At 39.1% G+C, this 13,652-nt stretch overlaps 4 protein-coding genes across 4 annotated transcripts; all 4 read right to left on the bottom strand.

The window, feature by feature from the left end:
• Nucleotides 1-486: 486 nt before the first annotated feature.
• Nucleotides 487-2,195, bottom strand: LOC137722231 (desmethyl-deoxy-podophyllotoxin synthase-like). Its single transcript, XM_068461188.1, has 2 exons — nt 1,272-2,195; nt 487-1,128 (listed from the first exon to the last, which is right to left on the bottom strand). Exons 1-2 carry the CDS (start codon nt 2,193-2,195, stop codon nt 487-489), a joined length of 1,566 nt encoding a protein of 521 aa, XP_068317289.1.
• A 1,190-nt stretch (nt 2,196-3,385) lies between these two features.
• LOC137722838 (desmethyl-deoxy-podophyllotoxin synthase-like) lies at nt 3,386-5,376 on the bottom strand. Its single transcript, XM_068461941.1, has 2 exons — nt 4,173-5,376; nt 3,386-4,027 (listed from the first exon to the last, which is right to left on the bottom strand). Exons 1-2 carry the CDS (start codon nt 5,109-5,111, stop codon nt 3,386-3,388), a joined length of 1,581 nt encoding a protein of 526 aa, XP_068318042.1. The 5' UTR covers nt 5,112-5,376.
• Nucleotides 5,377-5,483: 107 nt separating this feature from the next.
• On the bottom strand, nt 5,484-8,942 carry LOC137722837 (riboflavin biosynthesis protein PYRR, chloroplastic-like). Its single transcript, XM_068461939.1, has 9 exons — nt 8,531-8,942; nt 8,256-8,390; nt 7,899-7,998; nt 7,651-7,776; nt 7,233-7,546; nt 6,889-7,008; nt 6,503-6,748; nt 6,301-6,426; nt 5,484-5,902 (listed from the first exon to the last, which is right to left on the bottom strand). The coding sequence occupies exons 1-9, from the start codon at nt 8,906-8,908 to the stop codon at nt 5,660-5,662; spliced, it is 1,788 nt and encodes a 595-aa protein (XP_068318040.1). The 5' UTR covers nt 8,909-8,942; the 3' UTR covers nt 5,484-5,659.
• Nucleotides 8,943-9,319: 377 nt separating this feature from the next.
• LOC137722836 (uncharacterized) lies at nt 9,320-13,214 on the bottom strand. The gene is made up of 8 exons (XM_068461938.1): nt 13,067-13,214; nt 12,352-12,375; nt 11,830-11,935; nt 11,654-11,722; nt 11,044-11,537; nt 10,324-10,585; nt 9,679-9,887; nt 9,320-9,557 (listed from the first exon to the last, which is right to left on the bottom strand). Exons 1-8 carry the CDS (start codon nt 13,069-13,071, stop codon nt 9,491-9,493), a joined length of 1,236 nt encoding a protein of 411 aa, XP_068318039.1. The 5' UTR covers nt 13,072-13,214; the 3' UTR covers nt 9,320-9,490.
• Nucleotides 13,215-13,652: the final 438 nt, after the last annotated feature.

Raw genomic sequence — 13,652 nt, 5'->3', positions numbered from 1 at the left:
TCACCGGAATCGTAGCAATTTTCGATCCCTTCTCTCTTCCTCATGGGCGCTCAGCTTCCACTGTTGATGCACTGGAGCCACTTTCCCTAGCCCCAGTACAGCTCCCTTCATCACGCTTTCTGAATCAAACTTTCTTCTGGAGGCTTCTTTAAACCAAGCCCTTCCTCTAAGGCCAATGACCTTTGGAAATTCGTGGACAATTCCTATCATCCACCCTTTGCCACCTTGCCCACCACCAACGATCCTAAATAATCCTTCTCGCGCGGTGGATATTTGACCGACATGTTTGTCAATATATAATCACTATTACATCATTGATATTTAATTTTGAGAACTTCATCAATTGAAATTTGTAACATGAATACCATTTAAGCCAATTTCCTTAACTGTTGTTCTGGACAACACCATATGACATGAAAACGCAAACACTTGTTAAGACTTTATTATGGTTTGTGTTTGCTAGCTATTTCCAACAACGCATGCATTTCATTTCATTTCTGAGGACGAAATGAATGGAATGGCGATAAGATACAAGTTATTCTTCTTCCTAACATTCAATCCCTTACATTCAGTCATATCAAGCTCTTCTAATAACTTCGTCTCATTGCGATTGCCATTTGCATTGGGGAGTTTCCAGTCAAAGTGGTAAAGCAAATGAGAAAGTGCAAGTTCAATACTTGCGGTTGCAAATGATATGCCTGGACACATTCTCCTGCCACCCCCAAATGGAACCAATTCGAAGTTGGTCCCTCGAAAATCAATGGAAGAGCCTTGGAATCTCTCCGGCAGAAAACAATCAGCATTCTCCCAATACTTGGGGTCTCTCCCAATTCCCCAAGCATTGATGAAGACTGTTGCTTCAGTTGGTATATCATACCCACCAATAGTGCATTTTTCGCTTGCTTGTCTGGGGATGAAAGGAGGAGGGTGTAATCGTAGAGTTTCTCGTATGACCAACTTTAAGTAGTCGAGTTTCTTAATATCTGACTCTTCAATCTTCCCCTTTCTTCCGACAAGTTGGCGTACCTCGGCCTGTGCTTTTTTCATTGCTCTTGGACTTCTCAGAAGTTCAGCCATTGCCCATTCTGTGGTAGTTGCTGAAGTCTCACTTCCAGCAGAAAACATGTCCTATATAAGAAAAGTACTTATTTGTTCACTTAATGCGCTTTTAAAATAACATAATCAACAGATCAATTTTAATCAAGAAAGAACGAAACAAAACAATTAATAAAAGTAAGAGATGTATATATGAAATGGTGCTCATTAATTACCAGGGTGACAGCTTTGATTTGGGTGGTTGTGAGATCAAATTGGAGCTCACGAGATTCCTGGAGCCGCAGTAGCACATCAACTATATCTTCCTGATGGTCGTCTCCGGCAGCAGCTGATTCCTTATTTCTTTTCGCTCTATGATCGCTGATGATTTCATCAAGGATCTTGTCCATTTTCTGGTGTACTTTCTCAATGGCAGGCTTCAAATTTATGACATAACGGAGGAATTTGAGCGAAGGGAACAAATCCGGCACATCAAATTCTGCTCCAAGCCTAACTGTATCCTCGAGCAGTGATAAAAATTCTTGTTGATACTTGCACTTCGTTCCCAAGGCCGCACGGGCAATAATGATGTTCAACATGGAGAAGATCATTTCACTGAGATTGAACGGATGACCCTTTGATAAGGAAATAGATTTAACAAGATTCGATGCCTCTTCTTGTCTTATTGATGCAAATGATTCTACGCGTTTTGCACTAAGGAGCTCCAGCATGCAAATCTTTCGCATTTGTCTCCAAAAATCATTATACGGACAAAGTATGAGATTTGAACAATTATAGCTCACAATTTCACCAGCAAGAAACTTTGGCCGTTGTGAGAAAGCAACATCATGCTTCTTCAACACCTCTTGAACAAATTCCGGCGATGAAATGACTATGGCTGAGAGTTGTCCCAGTTTGAGGTGCATGATAGGGCCATACTTGTTGGCCAAATCTGCCATGCAGCGATGGGGTAAAGAGCTGGCGGCCATTTGATGCAAATTTCCGACGAGAGGCAGCTTCCATGGCCCCGGAGGAAGCCTAACGGTTGTAATACTAGTAGTATGCATCTTCCAATATATAACAAGGATAACTAGGGCGACCAGACAAGTAAATATTATTACAGCAAGGAAAGAAATTTGGATGTCGAGCATTAGCGACATTAGAGAAGCTCTTACCAGTTTGATTGAGAGAAAGAGGTACAACGGCAGTGCGTAGCTTGATCGAGAAATGTGACTTTAATATTACTAATTATCGGAATAGATGAAAAATAAGTCATTTCAGAGCAATAACAAAAATGTTATTCTTATCATTCATCCAATCTAAGGGCAAGAAAAAACAGGAGGAGCCGAAGGAGAGAAATTATTTAACTAAGTAGATTATTATAAGTGAAATTTATTTGTTTATTTGACCTTCATGCTCATTAATAATTTCATGGATTTTTATTGTAATACGATCAATGAGCGCAAATTTTATAACCATAATAACAGATTCCAACCTAAAAAACCACAAGTAAACAATTGGAGAAATGTTGGAATCTTTTAGTTACTAATCAGACAAATCGTACCTAATTAATTGTAATCTAATCAATAAGGTTAAGTTAGAATAATCTAATCTAACAAATTGCACCTGATTTAGTCATCTGTTAAAATAAATATTTTAGTTCCCGGTAATGACCGGAGAAGAAGCAGCCACCAAAATTGAAAGTATTGCGTGACAGAATATGGTCGCGTGAGAAAACTACTTCTATACTCTTTCGGTGGAATCAAAAGTAGGTGATTAGTCAGTCCATACAGAAGAAAAGGAAAACAAAAGAGGTGAGTTATCTGTGTTTTCCTTTCTTTAATTGTTTTTGAACAAATTATGAATTGTTAAATTGATCGGTTATCGCATGTGGACGTACATTGGTTAGAGCGGATGTGCTCATTCATATGTAGCCAAGTTCGAATCTCCATTTTGTGCAATTTAGTTAAACCATAACACCCCCTTGGAAAAGAAAAGAAAAATGGAATAGTAATCTAGAATTCGTCGGTTACTAGGCCGCCATGGAGGGTAGGCAGTAGGCTGCTTGGAAATTCGTTGACAATTCCTATTCTCCACCCTTTGCCACCTTGCCCGCCACCAACGATCCTAAAGAATCCTCATCGCGCGGTGGATACTTGATCGACATGTTTGTCAATATATAATCGCTACATGATTGAGGAGTTTGTCAACTGAGATTTGTAAAATGATCATACAAGCCAATTTCCTTAACTGTTGTTTTGGACAACACAACAACACATGAAGACGCAAACACTAGTTAAGACTTTATTATGGTTTGTGTTTGCTAGCTATTTCCAACAACGCATGCGTTTCAATTCATTTCTGATGAAGAAATGAATGGAATGGCGACAAGATGCAAGTTATTCTTCTTCCTAACATTCAATCCCTTACATTCAGTCATGTCAAGCTCTTCTAGTAACTTTGTCTCATTGCCACTGCCATTTGCATTGGGGAGTTTCCAGTCAAAGTGGTAGAGCAGATGAGAAAGTGCGAGTTCAATACTTGCAGTTGCAAATGATATGCCTGGACACATTCTCCTGCCACCCCCAAATGGAACCAATTCGAAGTTGGTCCCTCGAAAATCAATGGAAGAGCCTTGGAATCTCTCCGGCAGAAAACAATCAGCATCCTCCCAATACTTGGGGTCTCTCCCAATTCCCCAAGCATTGATCAAGACTATTGCTTCGGTTGGTATATCATACCCGCCAATAGTGCATTTTTCACGTGCTTGTCTTGGGATTAAAGGAGGAGTATGTAATCGTAGAGTTTCTCTTATGACCAACTTCAAGTAGTCAAGTTTCTTAATGTCTGATTCTTCAATCTTTCCCTTTCCTCCAACAAGTTGGCGTACCTCGGCCTGTGCTTTTTTCATTGCTCTTGGACTTCTCAGAAGTTCAGCCATTGCCCATTCTGTAGTAGTTGCTGAAGTCTCACTTCCAGCAGAAAACATGTCCTATATAAGAAAAGTACTTATTTGTTCACTTAATGCGCTTTGAAACTAACTTAATCAATAGATTAATTTAATCAAGAAAGAAAGAAAGAAAGAATAAAAGTAATTAAAATAAGAGATGTATTACGAAATGGTGCTCATTAATTACCAGGGTGACAGCTTTGATTTGGGTGGTTGTGAGATCAATTTGGAGCTCACCAGACTCCTGGAGCCGCAGTAGCACATCAACTATATCTTCCTGATGGTCATCGCCGGCAGCTGATACCTCATTTCTTTTCACTCTATGATCGTTGATGATTTCATCAAAGATCTTGTCCATTTTCTGGTGTACTTTCTCAACGGCAGGCTTCAAATTTATGGCATAACGGAGGAATTTGAGCGAAGGGAACAAATCCGGAACATCAAATTCTGCTGTAAGCCTAACTGTATCCTGGAGCAGTGATAAAAACTCTTGCTGATACTTGCACTTCTTTCCAAAGGCCGCACGGGCAATAATGACGCTTTGCATGGAGAAGATCATTTCACTGAGATTGAACGGATGACCCTCTGATAAGGAAATAGATTGAACAAGATTCGATGCCTCCTCTTCTCTTATTGATGCAAATGACTCTACGCGTTTTGCACTTAGGAGCTCCAGCACACAAATCTTTCGCATTTGTCTCCAAAAGTCGTTATAAGGAGAGACGATGAAACCTGAAAGATTATAGGACAAAATCTCAACAGCAAGCAACTTTGGCCGTTGTGAGAATGCAACATCATGCGTCTTCAACACCTCTTGAACAAATTCCGGCGATGAAATGACTATGGCTGAGAGTTGTCCCAGTTTGAGGTGCATGATAGGGCCATACTTGTTGGCCAAGTCTGTTATGCAGCGATGGGGTAAAGAACTGGCAGCCATTTGATGCAAGTTTCCGATGAGAGGCAGCTTCCATGGCCCCGGGGGCAGCCTAACAGTTGGAATACTAGTAGTGTGCATCTTCCAACATATAACAAGGATAACTAGGGCGACCAGACAAGTAAATATTATTACAGCAAGGAAAGAAATTTGGATGTTGAGCATTAGCGACATTGGAGAAGCTCTTACCATTTTGATTGAGAAAAAGAGGTATAACAGCAGTGCCTAGCTTGATCAAGAAAAATGACTTAAATACTAGAAAATAGACGAAAAACAATTCATTTCAGAGCAATAATATATCTAGTGAGGTAGCTAATTGTAGAGTATAGAGATTCCAATCAACCATGAGGTCAGGTCAATGCACTGATCGTTGCTTGTGGGATTTAATTAGTAGCTATTCAACTCCAAGATAATGCAACTTGACGATTAAATATGTTGTGCCGATATTTAATTCAAAATTTCTTCTAAGGAATCCTGAGAGAATCAAATCAATGCAACACGCAAAGCCTTTATTATTTTATAATAAAATTGAGAATATAAGAGGTAAAGTAGGAGTTGCCGCAATTGAACAGAAGATGAAAGAAAATTCGTGGATTAAGAACATGCGCACACAATATCCATTTCATCTGTAAATTGTAATTTTATTGTAAAGGAACACTAATGCTACAGGAGAGAATCAATACAAATAAATCATTCGTTGGTATCACATTAGTTATAAATTATACACCCACTCGCGAGCTCTAACTGGACGTAGGGGACTCGCCAAGAAACTCTGATCTCAACTGCATCAAAAGCCTGCCCAGATAATTTAGGCCTTCTCCATCCCGACCTCCTCCCCAGAAAAGATCATGCGGTGAAGCTTCAACAAGAACAGATCCAGCAGTTGACAGCAACATAGCATTCAAATGTGGATAAATTGAGAACTTGCATTTCAGTGCTCTATACATCACTTCAATCTTGACACTTTCCCAGTCCAACCTTACCTGCATAGCACACAGGACAATTTTGAACCAACTTCAACATAAACCAAAAGTAATTGTGAACATGTCAGTAGCGTTTAATAATCCCAGTTCCAAACAATTTCTATTTCCTTCTACTAATTATTCTTATTGATGCATTATACTAGGCGAGTCAAAAATACATGCGTTCATTCTCTTCAAGAAACCTTAGTCTCTACAAAGGATCCTCCTGTTCTGGACACAGAAATTTTCTGTGTTGTCTTCCAAAAGTGTTACTATGTTATGATGTCACTTACTACCACTGGGACAAACTATCATTTCAACATCTTCCATAAAGGACCATAGCATGGCATATCTTGACTACATCACGTGTCAACACAGTTGATCAACTGAAAATCCAATCAAATGACAAAGTACAATACCAAATCAGGGTGCTTCCTCTGCATTGACCTTCCTATCCGTGCTGCCTCTTCCGGACTTTTGGCAGACTTAATATTTTCAACACAATCTTGTGCCACAGGATCATCCACCCCAACAAACTTCTGAGCCTACATGTTAGCATTGTTCTGTAAGAATGACTACTTTTGTAAGATGGAAACCAGATTCATACAGAAAAGGAAATACCTGATAGTAATGCTCGACACTCAACCAAGTTGCATAATCACCATTGTCATCAGGCATCTTAATTCGGTGAGGTGAAAAATTTGAGAAAGCGCCGTAGGGGTCCCATGTTTTATAGAAGGATATGATCCTTGATTCATAAGGAGTCACAGTTGGATCAATTTCAAATGTTTCATCAACTGATGGAATAACAGGGGTCACATCTGGTATGGGTTGAAGAAATCCACTAACAAGCATATCAGGTCCAACCTGTTGTTCAAATTCAGAAGTACAAAATATCCAATCAAGAGGCAGAATATATATACAAGCACAAAAGAATACATTGTTAGCATACAAGATTAATTAGAAAGAATTTATCTCTAGAAGAAGTACCCAAAATCCCCACCAACCTGCTCATAGCAGACATCAATTAGATCGAAGGCTTGTGTCATTTCAACCATCCCGAGTTCACCCACAGGGGATGGCGCATTCTTTCCACCAATAATTTTAGGAGCAACAAATGCGAACACCTGCAACACATTGAATGTGGCAGAAGCAAAGTCCCTGTTAACAAATCCAGTTTCAACAAAAGAAAGATCCGGGATCTCCAAAAATAAACTGTGGATAAGCTTATGTACCACTCCAGCCTAGAGGAAGCTCCAACTATGACAACATCGCTAAGTCATCAGTTTTAAGCAGACAAAAGAAGAAGATCAACAGTTCATAGAAAGAAATAGGCGCTGGAGAAACAAACCTTATGTATTACTCCAGATGAAATAGCTGCTGCAGCTAATGTCCCTCCACACTCCCACAAAAGTGAAAGATATCCACGATTATGGAAGTATTCCATTACTTCTCTGGGGTTTAAGATATCAAACTCCACCACTTCAATTCCTTTCGATGCAAGAACTTTCTGGAAATGCCTTCTTGCACCCCTTTGTGTTGCAACTATAGTAGATACATCAGAGGTATCCCAAAGGTGTGCTTCCTCAGGGAGATCAAGAGTCTGTGACATTACAATCCGCATAGGCATATGCCCACCACCATGTCTTGCAGTTAGTCTAGGATCTGGTTCAAAAGTAAAAAGATAGAACATAAGAAGTCAGAACTTCAGGATCTCCAACGAGTATTAACACGAACAATCAAAAAGTTGAGAAAATGATAATACTTACTGTCCCTGCGCACTGTATTTCCTCCTACAACGACTGCATCACTTCTACCCCGCAGTTCAAAAACTCGATTTCTAGATGTTCTGCTGCTGATCCATGCTGCATGTCCACTGCTAGCAGCGATTTTTCCTGTCAGCGCCCAACAAATACTAATGACTAGGCTATCGGAAGACTTTATTTGTAAACTTTATAGGCCTCTTTACAGAATTTCATATTGGGATAAGTTACACTATTCATAAAAGAAAGCTTACCATCAAGAGTCATGGCATACTTGAGAACAGAGAAGGGGATTCGAGAAGCAGCTCTACAGATTAACGGAGCATTGACAAGCAGGCATGATTTACGCGCTTCCTGTTGTTGTTGGATCAATTATATGACATGTTAAACTAAAATGCTACTCATTTCACAGAAAAGCTTTTGTCTTGTTTTGGTTAAACTAAAATGATACTCATTTCGCAGAAAAGCTTTCGTCTTGTTTTGGTAAACCACACGTAGTTATTTCAACTGGGAGCACAAGATCCCTACCTAATGCCTATGTTACTCGCCAAGGAATTGAAAAGAAGCGTTTCGCTAAGGTATGAAATGAGCATATTGAATTGATCAAATACCTCAATGAGTTTACTGTTGAGGTCCTCACCAAGAACATCAACTTGCAAGCCTTGACTTCTCAGAGCCCGAATGGCATTCCCTCTTAAATGCTGCAATGGATGCCTCAACCCAATCACCACCCTTTCAATCCCTGCCTAATCCAAACAAATCAGATATTCAATCATTGTTTCTTTTCCTAATCCAAACAAATCATAACTAAATCATAGTTTTCTTTCCCTTATACGACGGCTCAGAGGAAGTTGGGAATTGAAAAGGAAGAGAAAAAAGGCAAAACCTGAACGAGGGCGGAGACGGCGGAGTGGTCACCGTGGCAATCACCGGGCTCCATATTGAGATAAGCGGTGGCGCGGCGTGAGAAGTCGCCAGCTGCATCGACGGCAAGGACCTCGGCGGGTTTGGTGCCCTGGGCGTAGAGGAAGCCCTCGCCGGCGACTTTTCCGGTTTTGGAGGCGATGACGCACCCGAAGTTTGGGTGGGGAGAGGTGAATCCGGCGGATCTGTCGGCCAGCTCGGCAGCGCGCCGGATGTGGGCGGCATCGAGCGCGTGGTTGCCGAGTAAATTGTTGTTGTTACTGCTGGTATTGTGTGTGGCGGCGCCGCCACCGCAGTAGAGTCTCATAGGTGGGAAGGATAACGCCGCCATTGGATGCATAGATAGAGGACCATAGGCGATATTCACCGCTGAGTCTTCCTCCTCTCATATACCTAAAGCGGCGGTAACTAACTAGCAACGCACGATATGAAGCTTAATTTTACCGCGATAAAAATAAACTAATTCAGTTGGGTCTATTCAAATTTCATATTTCATATTTCATATTTACGGGTTAATCACATTTTATATCATAAGGTTTGGCATCATTTATAAATAAGTCACGAGGGTACAGCTTTTACATTTTATATCTAATCACGTGTTTTTTGCTAATAATATTGATGTCTAATTAGACGTTAAGTAATGATGTTGCATACATTAGCGGCCCTCATTTTAAGCAAATATTGACTCTCAATTTTATAGAAGTGACAAAAAAGTAAACTAGTAAATATTATAGCATCGTGCCAAGACATAAAAGAAAATGCATCCAATTATTTTATAATGTAATTAATATCCTCGTAACGACGTAGTCATCATCATCAAACATTCAACAGGCACACCAAGCTTAAGTAGGTTTATAGAATATTTATGAGTTTGATCGTCTCCGAGTACAGATAGATTTGACAGTGGCAGCGGATGCAACAGCTATTCCTCCTCTTCTGCCTCCTCCAGCCAGTTCACGAATGGCTCCAGGGCCTTCACAAAAGTTTGCCTGCAAACATTCATTTTCCGTAAACTTACAGTTTCAAACAACACAACAAACCCATTGTAAACCACAAGCAAACGCATTCAATATCGTCATCCGATATTTTAATGTTCAAACCTAAACACACCTGCCCTTGGGGTTTGTTCCTTTGCGGAACCATAGGAGAATGGTGTCTTCTGCAAGCACATCCTGTTCGTAGAGGGATCTCACAATTTCAGGGAACAGCTTCATCAGCTTAGCATCCTCATAGCACTGCATCTGAACCTTGTATATCAGTTCCAGCTCAAGCTTCCCATTCGTGCAGAAGGTGTTCAACAGTTTCGCCCATGTTTGCACCTGCATATGTATTCGATACAAGTTAAACACAGCCATTTACTTGCTCGTCTGTATTAATATATATGCACTTAGTACTACGGTGTTAGCACCTAATACAGCCATTCTTCGTGTTTTTCAAGTTTACAGTGATCTAATATCTCAAAGTGATCAATTTTGACGATGGTGTGTGAAAAAGGCACAGCCTTAGATCTCATATACACCAGATTGGAATGCTTATAAATATACTCCTCTAGGTAGAACAGTCATTCACTATCCTACATGAACAACAGATAGCTCTGTTTTTTTATTTCTTTTTAAAGTTTTACCAACTGAACTCATCTTGGTTACCCACTTAAAACTCCTACCTTGCTCCTTTTACGAGTTCCAAACCTGACTTGTACATACTATAGCACACAAATTATATAGGTATCATGGTGATTACAAGACTAATGTATACCTGGCGAAGAGCTGCATTGGCGTTCTGCTGCTGGTTCTTGCCAGACCACTGCACAGCATCCATAATAACATCCCACAAAATCCGCACAACTTCAACATCAGGCAATTTGGCGTCTTTGACACACTGCTTCACAGTCTCAATGACTTCAGACATATCTGTTTCCTCTGTTATCTGGGTTGTTAAAGCAGATTTCATTTCCTTGAGCTTCACATCGAAAATTTTCTTCTCGTTGTATTCAACTAAGGCGACTAGCCCTTCCTTACTGAAAATTGATACAAATAAGCACCAAAGTGTGTCAATAAAACAACCTTTATTTTGGTACAAGGTGTGAATAAAACAAAATGAATGTTCAAGTTAACACATACTTCACATGAAAGCCATCAATGAGCAATTGACAATAAAAAAATCACATTACCATTTACGGTACGATGTATTATCATGGGGTGACAAACCAAAGGGACTACTAGGTAAAAATACTTCACAGCATAATCAAAATTCATATTACAATTGACTGATGATAAAGACTACACGAAAATCAACTAAATTTATATGATTCATAGCCTTCTACGAGAGAACCAAAAGCTCTGAAATATTTTTCAGAGATCATACAGAAAGATGAATCAACAATACAACAAAAGCATCGGCATATCTTAAAAATCAAAGATAAGTCTTATCTCTCAAGATGATCCATAATAAAATTCAATAACAGATCAAACTTACGTGAAATGCTCAGAGAAACTCTCATCAGTTCTTTTTGTGGATGGGAAGAATTCCAAAAGATTGTCTTCCACTTTACCCCGCTTCAGAATGGAGATCAAATCATCAAGGCTATTATCAATCAAATACTCCTTGAAGAAGTCAGTAATGAACAATAGGACTAGCCCTTTGCCAACAAGATTATCCTTGAGCATTGGCTGGAACACCGTTTCCGGTGGAAGTCCTGACAGCTTCTGAGAGAATGCAAGTGCTGTGAAAATAGCCAGCTTCTTCCTTTCATTTTCCTCAAAAAGCTCCAATGATTGAAGGAAACGTCGCATAACATTTTCGAGATTCTTAATCAGAAACGGCCTCCGCCTCAAAATTTTTTGAATGTAGATAACAGATGGCAAGATGAGTTCGCGTGTAGGCTCAGACTCTAGTACAGAATAAGGGTGGCGCTCCCCCTCATCAGGTTTTGTTGTTCCAGGTTGTGTACGGCCTCCAGTGAAAACAACCTATATTAATCCTCCAGTCAATACCATACCACATTAAAAACAAAACAATATCTAAGGTTGCATCCAAAGGAAAAAAATAAAGAGACCAAAAGTCTCTACATTATTACGAAGCTTGCCTCAAAAAAGGTGTCACCGTATCTTGAAAAGTTAAGGTCTGAAGATTCAATGCTCTTGGCAATAAGTTCCTGCACAAAGCAGATACTTGTTTAGTTTTAACAGATGATTAAGTGATAAGTAGACACATGCATACAGATACAAATTAGCCGATCATTTATGCACAGCTAAATATTACCAGATCACCAGCATTATCCAGATAAATCTGGACCACTGCATCCGCAAAAGCTGCAGTGTCCAGCGGTGCTGCAATATTCCGTTTGCGGGTCTTAATCCGCGTGCCACTGTACATAAAGGAGAAACAAAGGAAAACAAAATTCAGTATACAGGGCTAAACAATTCATACTAATGGGTGTGGAAAACCTACAGTATGCAAAGATGAGCAGATAAACATTGTCCAAAATATACTTTCTTTGTTAGATTTCAAAAATTCATTATAACCTCAAATAATTACAATGTCAGCATTATCAATTCCATATAATTGAGTAAAGCCTGATGCAACAACTCATTTTACCGTCTTTACAAAAGGACAAAAGGTCATAGGTTATAACTAATTAAAATTGATAAAAGTTCCTTCCTCAACAAACCATATAGTTATCAGTTAGAGAAACCTTGACTCTGAAACGTAAGAAAAACATGAAAGCATATGCAAAATACACAGAGGGTAAATCCGATGAGACAGAATATGACGAAGACTTGCCCGAGAGTGGGTCTCTCCTTCGAGCTGCAGGTACAGAAAATCTCAATTAGTATACATCTAATGGTTATATTTAGCTATAACTTTTAACGTTCACAACATAAATAAGTTAAATAAGAAGACCAATGGTGAAGACCCTTCAAAAATTATAATTTAAGTTCTGGATAAAGGCGAAAGTGCAAAACCCAACTCTAAAAGTTTTAGTTTTACCTGACCCCCACCCAAGAAAAGGAAAAGATTTACAATTGCACTACAATTAACATCCTAATTCAAATTCCCACCACAAGAAACTGGATCGAAACGAAAAAGAATCAGAATAACAAGAAATACCTTCACAAATATCCTGTATTTAGCTACAATTAAATTTCAAAGAACTAAACGTCACTAACTTGGATTAATTCCAGAAAAGGCCCAACTAATAATTAAGTAAATCTAATGAAATAAATGGAAAAAAGAGAGCCATAGAAAAGATTGCGCAAAACCCACCAAGAAATTCCAACCTAGTAAAGAATCCAATCAAAGAAGCAAAATTTCCATGAAAAAAAACACTTGAAAAAGCCCGATTTTTAGGTAAAGAACCAGATCTGTGACTCATAACATATAAACTTTTCGATAAGATTTTAACCTAAAACGCAGAGATCACACTGTAGAAGTGGAACGGAAAGATCGATAGAGAGAGAGAGAGAGAGAGAGAGAGAGAGAGAGAGAGAGAAGGTACCTCATAAACCAAGACGAAAAGGGATCGGAGGCAGACTCGGAGCGTCGAGAGTTTTTTTTCGAAGAGAGAGAGATTAGAGAGAGAAGGGGGAAAGAGATGTGGGAAGAGGGGTGATGTGGGTGGGTTTGGACGCTGATATTTATTAAGAGAGAGAGAGAGAGAAAGAGAGAGCGAAGGAGGGAAAGGACTCGAAACAGAAACAAAAACAAAAGTAAATAAACCACAAGACCCTACGTTTAGAAAACTAAAAGAAATAGTTTGAAAATTTTAAATTTTAATAGTTAGTATAAAATAAATAGTATTATAATTAATTTTTTTCGTGTATAAATATGATTTTTTGTTAATTTAAATAGTACCGAAAACTTTTCGTTAAAATTCCTTAATTTTTTTAGCCAACGTTACAACGCAGTTAAATTACACTACAAAAACAAAAACAAAAATGTGTAAAAATCCTTTTTATGGCAAATTTGTTTTGTTTGGTTTTTTTTTCTTGGGTCCTATGCTATTGTTTATGTGGTTTAACCCTCCCTACAAGGTAAAAGGACATCTTTTCGGTCGAACTACAAGTGTATAAATAATGTAGTTC

Source organism: Pyrus communis, chromosome 17 (genome assembly GCF_963583255.1).
Source record: "Pyrus communis chromosome 17, drPyrComm1.1, whole genome shotgun sequence".
NCBI lineage: Eukaryota > Viridiplantae > Streptophyta > Magnoliopsida > Rosales > Rosaceae > Pyrus > Pyrus communis.
The sequence above is the reverse complement of the archived record's forward strand: the minus strand, read 5'-3'. Positions and strand labels throughout refer to the sequence as shown.